At 43.3% G+C, this 15546-nt stretch overlaps 1 protein-coding gene and 1 pseudogene across 1 annotated transcript; both read left to right on the top strand.

Annotated features, from left to right (window-relative positions):
- The first annotated feature begins 1566 nt into the window (after positions 1–1566).
- On the top strand, positions 1567–6864 carry LOC139551844 (annexin A1-like; annotated as a pseudogene).
- slc30a5 (solute carrier family 30 member 5) lies at positions 6723–14901 on the top strand. The gene is made up of 16 exons (XM_071363120.1): positions 6723–7282; positions 7867–7989; positions 8086–8152; positions 8263–8348; positions 8463–8550; positions 8673–8760; positions 8879–8955; positions 9091–9261; positions 9431–9725; positions 9878–10086; positions 10264–10421; positions 13229–13358; positions 13531–13789; positions 13961–14187; positions 14397–14525; positions 14625–14901. Exons 1-16 carry the CDS (start codon positions 7212–7214, stop codon positions 14793–14795), a joined length of 2349 nt encoding a protein of 782 aa, XP_071219221.1. The 5' UTR covers positions 6723–7211; the 3' UTR covers positions 14796–14901.
- Positions 14902–15546: the final 645 nt, after the last annotated feature.

Here is a 15546-nt window from a genome sequence, read left to right on the forward strand (position 1 = left end):
AAGGGTGGCTGGAGTCTTTGACAATTTTTGGGTGCATGACACCACCTGGTATAGAGGTCCTGGATGGCAGGAAGCTTTGCCCCATGTACTGGGCCGTACGCATTACCCTCTGTAGTGCCTTGCGGCTGGAGGCCGAGCAGTTGCCATAACAGGCAGTGATGCAACCAGTCAGGATGCTCTCGATGGTGCAGCTGTAGAACCTTTTGAGGATCTGAAGACCCATGCCAAATCTTTTCAGTCTCCTGAGGGGGAATAGGTTTTGTTGTGTGCTATTCATGACTGTCTTGGTGTGCTTTGATCATGTTAGTTTGTTGGTGATGTGGACACTAAGGAACTTGAAGCTCTCAACCTGCTCCACTACAGCCCCGTCGATGAGAATGGAGGCGTGCTCGGTCCTCCTTTTCCTGTAGTCCACAATCATCTCCTTTGTCTTGATCACGTTGAGGGAGAGGTTGTTGTCCTGGCACCACACGGCCAGGTCTCTGACCTCCCCTGTGTTGAGGATAAGCGTGGCGGATGTGTTGTTACCTACCCTTACCACCTGGTGGATGGCCCGTCACGAAGTCCAGGATCCAGTTGCAAAGGGAGGTGTTTAGTCCCAGGTCCTTAGCTTATTGATGAGCTTTGAGGGCACTATGGTGTTGAACACTGAGCTGTAGTCAATGAATAGCATTCTCAGATAGGTGTTCCTTTTGTCCAGGTAGGAAAGGGCAGTGTGGAGTGCAATAGAGTGCATCATCTGGGGATCTGTTAGGGCGGTATGCAAATTGGAGTGGGTCTAGGGTTTCTGGGATAATAGTGTTGATGTGAGCTGTGACCAGTCTTTCAAAGCACTTCATGGCTACAGATGTGAGTGCTATGGGTCTGTAGTCATTTAGGCAGGTTACCTTAGTGTTCTTGGGCACAGGGACTATGGCGGTCTGCTTAAAACATGTTGGCATTACAGACTCGGACAGGGAGGTTGAAAATGTCAGTGAAAACACATCCTGGTAATCCGTCTGGCTCTGCGGCCTTGTGACCATAAGGAACGTATAAGAAGTATTGATGCACTTGTGCTCATTCTCTTTAAAGGTGCACTATGCAGAAATCGTTCCACCATTTCCTGGTTGCTAAAATTCTACAAGTTTGCTTAATTTCAGTTTATGTGACAAAACAAGGAAGTACAGTGTAGATAGTCATTGTACCATCTGTGAAATATATTTTCCAGAGCCCAAAATATTGTATTTTCAGCTGATCTACCGCTTTTTAGACTTGCTTTCAATGAGAATAACATATCTATAACTTATTACTGTGTACGTATTCCAGTTAGTACAGTGTAACAAGTACACTGTAATTATACTGCTATTACTTAGGATTAGTGTGAGGACTAGTGATAGGGTTAAGTTGACTGAGATAAGTACAGTGTAACAATCAGTAATTACAGCACCTGTTACACTGTACTTACAGGAATTATTTTCACAGATATAACTAAATTCCGAGCTGTAAAGATGGAAACAGTCGCAAACAGTAGAGATTGAAACCGTCACATCAGCTGTAGAGATGGAAACAGACATAACAGCTGGAAAGATGGAAGACAACTCACAAATGTTTGGTAAATCAAAGCCTGTATATTATGGAACAGTAGCCCCATATCCACACTTAAGCGCTAGTGGTGATGCAACAGCTCTTGAGAAAGCCATTGAAGTCAAAGGTAAGAACACCATGTATCAGAATAGTCAACCTCCAAGCCCCCCCTCCCGCTGGGCACAGACGTCAGTTCATCGTCTGGTTTTGATTTACATTTGGTTGAGTTGAGTTGTCATCTAACGTGAATTCAACGTGAAATCAACAACGACAAATTCCACATTCACGTTGATTCAATATCATCACATTACATTTTGTGGTTCAAATTATGTTTAAACAATGTTGATTCAACCAGTTTCTATCCAATGGGCTTCTATTTTAATTTAATTTAAATGTTTTATTTAACCTTTAACTATTCACTCAGTCGGTTTTGTTGTGTTTTTATTAATGATCAATATTACCTCTACAGGAGTGGATGAGGATGTGACTATGACAGTTCTGGTGAAGAGGAGCAATGGGCAGAGACAACAAATCTATGAGTCTATGAGCAGTCTTCTGGGCATATGAGTCACAACATTGTCCCCTCAGCCAATCCCCACTCCTAACTGCCCCTTACACATCTCGTCCCCTCCCCTCTAACTTGTTTCAGGCTCTGACTGATGACCTGAAGTCAGCTCTGAGCTCAGATCTGAAGGATGTGGTTTTGGCCCTGCTGATGACCCCTGACTAATTTGATGCCCACCAGCTCAGACAAGCTACAAAGGTAAACAGCAATACAGTTTTTTGGTATATTTTCACAACTCTTAGTACAAAACTCCAAACTGGTCACTTGTAACACAGCCAGTCTTTCATTCAAAACTTGCCGTTGTGCATTCATTTGGATTGTGAACATCTCTCACCACACAACCACTGATTCAAAATATACGTTTAATGTGAAATCTAATGAGAACATTGGTTTAATCACATAATTCTATATTTTCAACTTAGTCGTTTTAACTACCAGTTCATCCAATGCAAGATACGTGTTCAAATGAAACAAATTAAATTAATTAAGATAAAATAACATTTAGCACGCATTCATTTGCATCAAGCCTTTCTTGAGCATTTGGCCGTACATTCTCGTCCACATCACTGTGAATCTCATTGTTCATGCATCGCGGGAAAAACCTTTTGGGTTGGCAAATCCAAGCTTGACGTTGGTCTGCATTGATGTCGTCGTAAGCCTCGTCCATTGCCAGAAGGAAGGTGGCAAGCTCATGAGGACGGCGATCATCCATGCTGAAAAATAATCCTTAATAGGGTTGAGGACAGAAGAGTATGGGGGCAGGAACAGGGTCACATATCGGGGATGGGCCCAAAACCATGCCTGAACCCCCTCTGCATGGTGGAACCTGAAATTGTCCCACACAATGTCATCGGTGACTTCTCCACCTTGACAGTCCTGCTCAATTTCATTGAGAAACACAATGAGGTGTGCAGTGTTATAGGATCCAAGTAATGACCTACGTTATACCACACCATCTTCAGAGATAGCTGCGCACATGGAGATGTTTCCCCCACGTTGTCCAGGCACTTGGACGGTCGCCCGTTGGCCGATGAGTTGCCAAGTTTTGGCCAGGTTAAAGCCCGCTTCATCAACAAAGATATACTTGTGATAGTTCACAGTAGCATCAAGCACTATCACCCTCTAAAATATATTTTTGTTAGTTATTTTTACAGTATAGTTCCAATATGATATTGTGAAGTAACGTGTACATCAAATAATAACAGTAATACAGTATATATGTAATGAATACTCAGGGAGAAAAAGGTGTAGATTCACGCGCAGAGCGCAGCAGGTGTTTATTTCGCAGAAGGCAGGAATCGTGGTCACAGGCAGGCAATGGTCATACACAGGTAGGCAAACAGGCAGGTGAATCAAAACTAGGACTGAAGGCTATAACTGTTTCTCACAAACGAGCTAGGAAAAGGCTTAGTAGAGTCAAAGCGAACAATACCTCACAAAGGCACAAACAGAATGAACTGAACTAAATAAGGAGCTGATGAGACCAGGTGAGTAACTAACACAGGGGAAATCAACGAGCAAAAATGAAAGACAGGGCTACGTTCAAGAACACAAAGAAACAGAACACAAGGTTGACTAAGAAAATAAATACAGAGCCTTACAATATAGTGCTGTACCTGAACATACTAGGCCCGCAGTTGTTTCACCCAGTCGTTGTTTCTCACAAAAGCCACAAGGTAAATGTGTTTCATAGATACCTGGTGCCTCTTCGAAAGGCAGATGATTGTTGTTAAGCTGGTGGATGCCACATTGATAAAGGTGTCATCGGTCTCCTCAATGGCCTGCTTTATTTTGAACAGCCATATGTCACTGATGGCTCTCACCTTTTCCACCACTGCTCACTCCTGCTGGTCGGTCAGCACACGGCCACAGGGTCTTCTGTCAATTCTGAGGGTAGAACAGTGTATACTGTCAATAGATCATACTGTAAGAACATTAACATGTTTTTTTACTGTATGTAATTTACTGTAACATGTCATTTACTGTAAATGTAATGATAAAGCAGAGTGCATATTCTGCAGACTTACTGGTTTTCTTGGCGAAATGTTCTCATGATCGAATTGACAGTTGATCTTTTCAGATTTGGTGAATTAATCTAGCAGCCTCTGCCATGGTAAGGCCTCTGTTTACCACATGGTCAACGACGATGGCCTGGACTTTAGACACATGTTCCATGTCGCCTACCTCCCTCTCTCTGATACCCACCTCTTTGACGGGGCCCATGCCCACCTCTTTGACGGGGCCCATGCCCACCTCTTTGACGGGGCCCATGCCCACCTCTTTGACCTCTTTGACGGGGCCCATGCCCACCTCTTTGACGGGGCCCATGCCCACCTCTTTGACCTCTTTGACGGGGCCCATGCCCACCTCTTTGACGGGGCCCATGCCCACCTCTTTGACGGGGCCCATGCCCACCTCTTTGACGGGGCCCATGCCCACCTCTTTGACGGGGCCCATGCCCACCTCTTTGACGGGGCCCATGCCCACCTCTTTGACGGGGCCCATGCCCACCTCTTTGACCTCTTTGACGGGCCCCTTGTCTACGAGCTCTTTGATTTCTTCCTCTCCCTTGCTGTCTATCCTGCGCCATGTTGAAAGAAATTGCAAATGTTCACACACACCCTTTTATTTGGTGACCAATTGTGACCAATATTATCATGTACTGTAGGGCAGGTCTATGCTTCAATTGCTATTCGATATGGTTCTTGTTTTGTTCAATAGCGTTTGGGCACAAATTAGGATCTTCTGGTAGAAATTATGGCATCAAGGACACACGAGGAGATTTGTCAGATCAAGAGGACCTTCATGGATAGTGTGAATATGTGTTCATTTCAAGATCGATCATGAGTGTAAGGATGTATTGAAGCGTTATAAATGTCTCGCTCGCTTTCTCCTACAGAATACCAGAAGGACTTGGACAAGGTCATTAAATGTGAGACCAGTGGAGACTTCACCCCCGCAATTCTGGCCCTTCTGAAGGCTGACAGGAGTAAAGACACTGACGTGGACATCGATCTTGCCAAAAAGGGTGCAAGGGTAGGAGCTTTAACAACATAGTAGATGCAATAATATAACTCCATGATAATGTCTGGGCACATAGTCAGTCTCTAATGTGGTAAAATTGTTTCCTAGGCTCTCTTTGAGGCAGGAGAGAATACCAAAGGGACTGATGTCGCCGTCTTCATTGACATTCCTGCAGCAGGAGCGGCCCACAGCTCGCCAAAGGTAAGGCATATTAATGAGTACAAACACACACAAACACACAGAAGGCCTGCAGAGTCTCCAAAATAGCCAGGTACAAAATCACTACATAGGTTCCAACACACAACAGAGGTCCAAACACACCCAGACAAACAGGTGTAATGTAACCACACACAAACAGATCACACATAAAACGGACACACAGAAAGAAAGATTCTTAAGACTGTCCTTAATCATGAATGAATCAATGTCTATTTTTATCTCCTAGCATTCCAGAAGTATTCTGATTTCAGTGTTGTGGCTTTGCCCAAAGCACTCGACCTGGAGCCGAAGGGGGACGTTGAGGACTGCCTCATAGACATTGGTGAGGTCATCTCCACTATCAGGATTGATACATTGTACTCTATTTCTGGGATTTATATTCAACTGATCTGTATGTCTTTGATAGTGTAGTAAAGTGTCTGCTGCAAGCCTGCTTTCTTAATCTCTCTCTGTGTGTGTGTGTGTGTGTGTGTGTGTGTGTGTGTGTGTGTGTGTGTGTGTGTGTGTGTGTGTGTGTGTGTGTGTGTGTGTGTGTGTGTGTGTGTGTGTGTGTGTGTGTGTGTGTGTGTGTGTGTGTGTGTGTGTTCATGCGTGTGTGCGTTGGTGCTTACCTGTATTAGATGGTGTATTTGGTAAAGATATAAAACTCCTCTCCAGGGCTACGGTACGTGTGATGAAACTCTGATCAGGATGCCTGCTGAGCCGCTCTGAGGTGGACCTGAAGAAGGTGATGGAAGAGTTTGAGACCATGTACAAAAAAAACCTACAGGAGCACACCCTGGTGAATTACACAACACAACACTGGGTGAGAATCAGGAGAAAGTTGGAGATTTTTTATTTTGACATTAACTCATTACCCCGTTTCCTTTGTGAAACAGGAGGAGACAAGGGATATTATGAGAAAATCCTGCTTTTACTGTGCGGACCTCTCTGAAGACTGTACATACCAAATGTTCTTGCATTACTAAAATAAATAAAAACATATTGAAAATATTGAAGGCCTACCTGTTTACAAATAGCTGCATACATAAAGAACAGATAAGAGCTTGACAACTAGTGCTGCCTTCATATGTGGTTTGTTTACTAAATAAGTATATTGGAATTATGTATTCATAAAACTCTTTGTAAGAGCAGTAATCAATGTATCTTTTTAGGTATCCTACAGCAGTATAAAATATGTAATCCAAAGTCTAAATATAAAATGTTTTGGGGAAAGGCTATAATTTCACTTTGGCTGCAAAAAGCAGAACTGATGGGAACTCGGACCTGGGAACTCTAGTACGTTCAAAACCATTGGGAACTCGGAAAAAACAAGCGTCGACTGAGAAAAATCGATTTGAATGGTCATCCAAATCGGAATTCAAATCGGGAGCTCGGGCCTATGCCTAGAGCTCCGACTTTCCGACCTGAAGATCACTAACGTCATGATTTGACCTCGTATTTTTCCGTGTTCCAAGTTGTTTGAACGCGGCATTAGGTTCGCGAATTTGTGACGTGGAAACGTTTACAGTATCCGGAAGTGTGGCCGCAACCATCTGGGATGGTATTCTTTCCTTTGGAAGCAATTTTACAAATAGTTTATGATACCATATTCTTAATTATGCCGGATATTTGAACGAACATGGTCTGCATCTGTATTGTAAGAGGGAGGTCTTGCTAACTAGCTAGCTACGATGCCTTGTTGAATTATATGATAAGCTAGCCGGCTAGCTAGCTAACAACAGCTACTATAGTAACGTTAATCTCTTTGACACAACTTTACAAGGCCAACGTTCGCTAGCAACCACCAGCCTGGTCGCATGGATCATTACATTTGTTGAATTTCAGCCTAGCTTTAAAAATGGATGACAAATACAGCAGCAATGTACTTTCCAGTGGACAGCTTGGCAGGGTTGAAATACCGAATGCCAGGTAAGCCCTCTAGTTTTCTAGTAACGTTAAATTGTTGTGGTTAGGCAGCTTAGGTTAGCTGTAGCTGAGGAATGCTCAAGAGAGAACAGAGCTGAGCGTTCCTCAGCTAGGTTTGAGTTTGAGTTTATTTTATTTTTACAGGGACAGTGCACATTAATCAACGTTTCAGTAAAAGTGCCGGTTTTAGCCAGCCGGCTAATTTTCAACCGCAGTCCCTGGGCAGGTTATTAAAAACAATTACAATATGGACAATAGCAACATAGAACAAGACATAGCATACAGACATAGCAACATAGGACAAGCAAGACGTAGCATACAGACAGAGCAACATAGAACAAAAAGCAGCAAGACAAAAAAGGTCAGTTGCTTTCTTCGCTGACTAACTATTTATCCTGTGACGATTGTACCACATTAGTTGAGTTCAGAGTATTTGCTTGTATGTTCTGTTCAATGCTAGCCTACAGTAGAAGTGAGGCTATTGTTTACATCATGGCTGTGTTTGTCACTGATTGTCATCACTAGTCGTCCTTAGCTAGGTGGGCAAATTCATGTTCTCAGATTGCATTTGGTATTCTCTCTTTCAGGCTAACCAGGTACATAGTGTTACTGCTTGTGTCCAAGGTGTTGAAGGCACTTGGGATCTTTGAATCATATGACCTCCTTAAAGTTGTCCATATTGTTCAGTTCATCTTCATACTAAAATTGGGGTGAGTAGCTCCTTGTTACCCTTTTCTCCTCCGATTTAAAATCTGAGTTTATTCTGTTATGAATGGAAAATACATCTGTCTCTTGTTCCTGTCTAGGTGTGCAGTGATTTTGGTTTTCTTCCAAAAACCATTCTCTTCTGGGAAAGCAATTTCAAAGAGACAGGTATGCTTTTGCCTTGCTTTCAGGTCTTACTCGGAGACACAAATAATGTGTCATAGACAGCATGTGCACTCCAGGAGTAATCACGTGACCCTCACCCATCTTTATTGCAGTGGATCAAGCTTCTCAAACATTCGGTCATCAGCTGCATCATTTCCCTCCTGGGTTTCTTTGGTCTCACTCTCTGTGGACCTTTAAGGTAAGATGTCATTTCAGCCGTCTGATTGAATGGAGGGTTTTGTTTCTTGATGTCATTACTTGTACGACCTCAGACACTCCTTGATAAGATCCAATTTTTTTCCTTCTTGCTCAGGACGTTGTTACTGTTTGAGCACAGCGATGTGGTGGTCATCGCACTCCTCAGTGTTCTATTCACAAGCTCAGGAGGTGGCCCCTCCAAGGTAAGCACACGTGTGCATCTGTTTTTTAAATTTCTTTCTAAACAGTCTTATCAATCTTCATTTCAATGTCTTCCAAACCCCTGTGGATGTTGTGAATGACAACATGTCTGTTTGTGTTGTAGACCAGAGGTGCTGCTCTCTTCATTATCGCTGTCATCTGTCTCCTTCTCTTTGACAATGATGACCTCATGGCGAAGATGGCGGAACATCGTATCCTTTCTGAAATGCATGATAGAATAGGGGTATACAAGTGCATTATTTTCTTTCTGAATGGGTGATCATAATGTCTAACCTCTATAGTCTTTCCCTTAATCATCTGCTCTTCTAGCTGAAGGACACCATGACAGTGCCCTCACTCATGCTCTCTATACTGCTATTGCATTCTTGGGGGTAGCAGATCACAAGGTAAGGAAATCAATCACATCACAAGTACAGTATTTGCTTGTCTAGTGGATGTAATCTTCCCTGTGCCTCAACTCCATCTTCTCTCCTTTCTCCACACTTTGAGAAAAGTTAAGCCACTAATGCTCTCTTTCTCAGGGTGGAGTTGTGTTGCTGGTGGTGTCCCTCTGCCTGAAGATTGGCTTCCACACAGCTTCCAGGAAGTTGTCTGTGGAGATCGGGGGAGCCAAACGCCTCTATGCCCTGGATAACTTGGTCTCCTCCATAGTCCTGCTGCCCTGGGTCATAGTGCTCTCAGCCACCACAGAGGTAAGATATGGATAATATGGGAAAGCACAGTTCTAAGGCATCTATAATGCAGCTTTATCAGATTTCTTTACAAATATTTTGTCTCAGTAAGGTTAAGAGCCCAAACAATTGGGTATTTGTTACTGCATAAAGAGTACAAAGTGCCTAAACTGTGATTCTAAATTTCCAGAGCAAAGTGGAGTCATGGTCGGCTCTTATCCTGCCATTTGGGATGATCATCTTCTCTGTAATGATCCTGGAGTTCTATGTAGAGTCCATCTGCATCACCAAGATGGAGGCTCCCAGGTGTGCCCGCTACGGCTCCATCTTTCTCTTCCTCAGCGGGCTGCTGCTGGCCAACTTCTGGACCCACCCGCTGACGGAACAGCTCCGGACCATGAGCAAGACCCCCCAGCAAGAGAGCACAGAGACGGAGCATGTGCTCTCTGGGGGGGTGCTGGTCAGTGCAGTCTTCTTCATCATGGGTGAGTGAGAGTACCGGCAGTAGTAATGACTGACTTCATGGTGGCTAGACAGTTTTTGTCAGATTAAGGACTGACATTAAGTAGTCTAACTTTCAGGTGGCATTCATTGAGCATGTCATATAGCGTAAATCCCCCTCTCTCACTGTTTTCAGCTGACAGCATCTTGTCGTCACCATCGAAGAAGGGTCAGAAGGGGACCTTGGTGGGGTATTCCCCCGAGGGAACCCCTCTGTATAACTTCATGGGGGACGCCCTGCAGCACACGTCCCAGTCTCTGCCCCGCTTCATCAAAGACTCCCTCAAACAGATCCTGGAGGAGTATGATTCCAGACAGATCTTCTACTTCCTCTGTCTCAATCTGGTAAGTAGAACCTCAGGTATGAGAATACACAGGACTGAATATCAGATGACTGGACTGGGTGATCTAGACTTGAGAATTTCAGTACCATGCCTTATCTACAGAGCTTTTTGTGGTGGCTAAAAAAAATTAAGATTAGTTGACTAAATTGCTTGTTACTTCTTGTTTTCCACGTTCTAGGCTTTCACGTTTGTGGAGCTCTTCTACGGTGTGTGGACCAACAGCCTGGGCCTGATCTCTGATGGCTTCCACATGTTGTTTGACTGCTCTGCTCTAGTGCTGGGCCTCTTCGCAGCTCTCATGACACGCTGGAAAGCAACCAGGATATTCTCTTATGGGTAAGCTCAGTAATGGAGATAAGCTGCTCTAAGAGGTATTGGACGTAGGGCTGGACGATATGGCCAAAATCTCATATCCCGATTTATAAGTAATTTCATATCCCGATAACGAATCATATCACGATATAGCACATTTTCTGTAAATTCAATGAATAAATAGTTTATATGAAATGACCACATGTAAAGGCCTATTTCTTATTACATTTTGAGTTATAATCAACAAATAAAAGGTACTTACTCATATGATTATTTCTCCTTTTATTTAGAACCTTTGTGCACATTTTCAAATAAGAATGTAACCAAATTTATGAAACCTAAAAAGGTAAATAGAAAACACTTCAACTATAGTTGCAAACAAAATAAATATAGGCCTAAAAATATATACAGTGGGGAGAACAAGTATTTGATACACTGCCGATTTTGCAGGTTTTCCTACTTACAAAGCATGTAGAGGTCTGTAATTTTTATCATAGGTACACTTCAACTGTGAGAGACGGAATCTAAAACAAAAATCCAGAAAATCACATTGTATGATTTTTAAGTAATTCCTTTGCATTTTATTGCATGACATAAGTATTTGATACATCAGAAAAGCAGAACTTAATATTTGGTACAGAAACCTTTGTTTGCAATTACAGAGATCATACGTTTCCTGTAGTTCTTGACCAGGTTTGCACACACTGCAGCAGGGATTTTGGCCCACTCCTCCATACAGACCTTCTCCAGATCCTTCAGGTTTCGGGGCTGTCGCTGGGCAATACGGAATTTCAGCTCCCTCCAAAGATTTTCTATTGGATTCAGGTCTGGAGACTGGCTAGACCACTCCAGGACCTTGAGATGCTTCTTACGGAGCCACTCCTTAGTTGCCCTGGCTGTGTGTTTCGGGTCGTTGTCATGCTGGAAGACCCAGCCACGACCCATCTTCAATGCTCTTACTGAGGGAAGGAGGTTGTTGGCCAAGATCTCGCGATACATGGCCCCATCCATCCTCCCCTCAATACGGTGCAGTCGTCCTGTACCCTTTGCAGAAAAGCAGCCCCAAAGAATGATGTTTCCACCTCCATGCTTCACGTTTGGGATGGGTTCTTGGGGTTGTACTCATCCTTCTTCTTCCTCCAAACACAGCGAGTGGAGTTTAGACCAAAAAGTTATATTTTTGTCTCATCAGACCACATGACCTTCTCCCATTCCTCCTCTGGATCATCCAGATGGTCATTGGCAAACTTCAGACGGGCCTGGACATGCGCTGGCTTGAGCAGGGGGACCTTGCGTGCGCTGCAGGATTTTAATCCATGACGGCGTAGTGTGTTACTAATGGTTTTCTTTGAGACTGTGGTCCCAGCTCTCTTCAGGTCATTGACCAGGTCCTGCCGTGTAGTTCTGGGCTGATCCCTCACCTTCCTCATGATCATTGATGCCCCACGAGGTGATATCTTGCATGGAGCCCCAGACCGAGGGTGATTGACCGTCATCTTGAACTTCTTCCATTTTCTAATAATTGCGCCAACAGTTGTTGCCTTCTCACCAAGCTGCTTGCCTATTGTCCTGTAGCCCATCCCAGCCTTGTGCAGGTCTACAATTTTATCCCTGATGTCCTTACACAGCTCTCTGGTCTTGGCCATTGTGGAGAGGTTGGAGTCTGTTTGATTGAGCGTGTGGACAGGTGTCTTTTATACAGGTAACGAGTTCAAACATGTGCAGTTAATACAGGTAATGAGTGGAGAACAGGAGGGCTTCTTAAAGAAAAACTAACAGGTCTGTGAGAGCCAGAATTCTTACTGGTTGGTAGGTGTTCAAATACTTATGTCATGCAATAAAATGCAAATTAATTACTTAAAAATCATACAATGTGATTTTCTGGATTTTTGTTTTAGATTCCGTCTCTCACAGTTGAAGTGTACCTATGATAAAAATTACAGACCTCTACATGCTTTGTAAGTAGGAAAACCTGCAAAATCGGCAGTGTATCAAATACTTGTTCTCCCCACTGTATATATATAATATTTTTTTTAAATGGAGGGGGGCTTGCCTGTTTTGCATGTTATTTTGGCATTAATACTTGTCACTTATCAATTTGCATTTGGTACCTTGGGTCGAGTGTTGGCACCAACTCACGAAACCTCAGTTTCTCGACAGTATAAATTGGGGCCATGTCTTTGCAGATGTAAGTTGTAACGGCAGCTGTTATCTCCTTCCACCTTTGTGATTCTTTGCCATATGGTGTGCCGCGGGCAAAAGCCTCTTGCAATGTCTGAGTCGGTGGTTTGTTTTGAGCACTCGATTGTACTGTTTTGGGTCTCATCCTTAGATTCTCTCCGTACTGTTTCACATGATTCTTGCGTAGGTGGTAAAAGAGGTTAGTGGTGTTTGAGCCTGTTGTCGGGACCGGCTTGCGGCATATTTTGCAGAGGACGGTTTTCTGGCCCGTGTCAGACTTTTGATACCCAAACCACGTCCAAGCGACCGAAGTAGCCCCTCTTTTAGATACGAGCTCCATGGCTCCGTGCTTTGTGTCACGTTCACTCTCCTCCATGTTTGTTTGTGTTGCAAATTTCCTTCTGCACGTGTGGAAGAACGCAAAGCGTCGTCCAATCGACGAAAAATATTGCCGTATAGAGTGTGATTTGCGACACAACGAAATAAACGATAGAGCATAATATGAAATGATAGAAGTTTTTCTATCGTCACACGATATATATCGTCATATCGCCCAGCCCTAATTGGACGTCTTCATTCTTATCTGGAGCTATTATTGTCAAGTTGAGAAATTCAAATGTGATTGATCAATGTTCTGTTTCAATTTGCAGATATGGCCGAGTTGAAATTCTCTCTGGATTCATCAATGGCTTGTTCCTCATGGTCATAGCTTTCTTTGTCTTTGTGGAGTCGGTCACACGACTCGTAGACCCTCCCAACATTAACACAGACATGTTGACAGTAAGTTAACCATGTCTACAGCTTCTCATAATGCCTCTTTATGTTCATCATGTTAACATTTGTATCAAACATATTCAAGTTTCTCTACCTAATAATATGTAGGTTGTCCAAAAGAGTTTAAACAAATGTTCGTCTGGTAACCCTGATAACACAGCATCTGTGTTTTCCCTAGCCTGTGTCAGTTGGAGGTCTCCTCGTCAACCTAGTGGGTATCTGTGCCTTCAGCCACGCCCACTCCCACGGTGCCGCTAAAAGCAACTGTTCATCACATGATCATGGCCACTCCCACGGGCATGGGCACAGCGAGCACGGGCACTCTCATGGGGGACATGGGCACGGTGGAAACGGGCATGGGCAGAGCAGTCATGGACACAGTCATGGAAGCAGCCATGGCCACTCCCATGGCGGGGGCATGAATGCCAATATGAGAGGTGAGTGATCCACATTATAAAAGCTGTTCATAATTCCTTGTAGAGCTGAGCTGAAGAGAGGTGTTATGAATGTACGTCCAAATTAGGTGCTCATTTGCTCTTCGTTGTTTTCAACTGTATGACGGACCACAGTCTGTTTAATCACGGCTTTAAATGCGTATTTTTTTCCAGGTGTCTTTCTGCACGTGCTGGCTGACACCCTGGGCAGTGTTGGTGTGATCATCTCCACAATTCTCATTCGTCAGTTTGGCTGGTTGATCGCTGACCCCATCTGTTCCCTCTTCATCTCCACCCTCATCTTCCTCAGTGTCATCCCGCTGCTGACAGATGCAGCCGAGGTCCTCCTCTTGAGGACGCCTCCTGAACATGAGAAGGACCTCAACATCGCCCTGGAAAAGGTTGGATAGCAAAACCTGTACTTACATAGTAAAGTAAATCAAAATTGAAATATTGTAATTAAGTACATTAGATTTGTGTTCAGTTGATTGATAGTGTTTGAAGAGTGGACCATACCATACAATGAATAATCATGTTGGGTTGATTGATATTGTTTGAAGAGCGGACCATACAATGAATAATCAGGTTGGGTATTTTTGTATTCTTTCAGATTGAGAAAGTAGAAGGTGTGCTATCTTACCGCGACCCTCACTTTTGGAGACACTCAGCCAGTGTCATCGCAGGAACGATTCACCTGCAGCTGATGTCAGACGTTGTGGAGCAGAGGATCATACAGCAGGCGAGTGGAATTTTTTTTTTCTTGGTTATTTTTTGGGTTAAGTTAATTGTGTTTTCATGAATAATACATCTCAAACCATTTTCATGTTGTCATTTATAGGTGACTGCTATTCTGAAAGATGCCGGGGTGAATAATCTATCTGTCCAGGTGGAGAAGGAGGCCTATTTCCAGCACATGTCTGGCCTCACTACTGGATTCCATGATGTTCTGGCAATGACACAACAAATGGAGTCCATGAATTATCTGAAAGATGGAACATGTATCATGTAACTTATTCTGTGGTACCAAATCAAATTTTAGAATTTTTTTTTTTTTTTTTTTGCATTTATGTGTGTGTGCAGTTCATGTGAAATAAAAATTGAATATATAACTTTTATCATGGTTGGACTACAACCACTGTCTTTATTATGTTCTTTGATTATTCCACCTCCATTTTTTTAGAAGAGTAATTATGCACAAGATATGTGGAGAGCCTGATGTGCCTCCAGAGCACATTTATGGGATCAGAGGTTAACACAATATAATAAATGTGTGTTGTATGGGCATGATGTCCTGTTTCCTACATGACTAGCACAAATGCAGTAATAAGAAGACCGTAAATAGTCAAATAACAGTGCAGTACAAGTGTACACTTTATTACATAAAATGCAACTGTGATGGTGGAGTTATCAAAGAAAAGCAGAGCCAAAATCAAAGGTTTTTAAGAATCTTTGGGGAATTTAGCAGCTGATGGTGCTCCTAGGGGCGGCAGGTAGCCTCGTGGTTAGAGAGTTCGGCCAGTACCGAAAGGTTGCTGGATCGAATCCCGAAGCCGACAAGATAAAAATCTGTCGTTCTGCCCCTGATCAAGGCAGGTAACCCACTGTTCCCCGGTAGGCCGTCATTGTAAATACGAATTTGTTCTTCACTGACTTGCCTAGTAAAATAAATTAAAAGATCTTTGCAAACATATAATTCATTACATAGTAGAAAACATCAACAAACAAAAAAACAAGTTGGTAAACCGTAATTAAGTACAATA

The sequence above is a fragment of the Salvelinus alpinus genome, chromosome 24 (assembly GCF_045679555.1).
Source record: "Salvelinus alpinus chromosome 24, SLU_Salpinus.1, whole genome shotgun sequence".
NCBI lineage: Eukaryota > Metazoa > Chordata > Actinopteri > Salmoniformes > Salmonidae > Salvelinus > Salvelinus alpinus.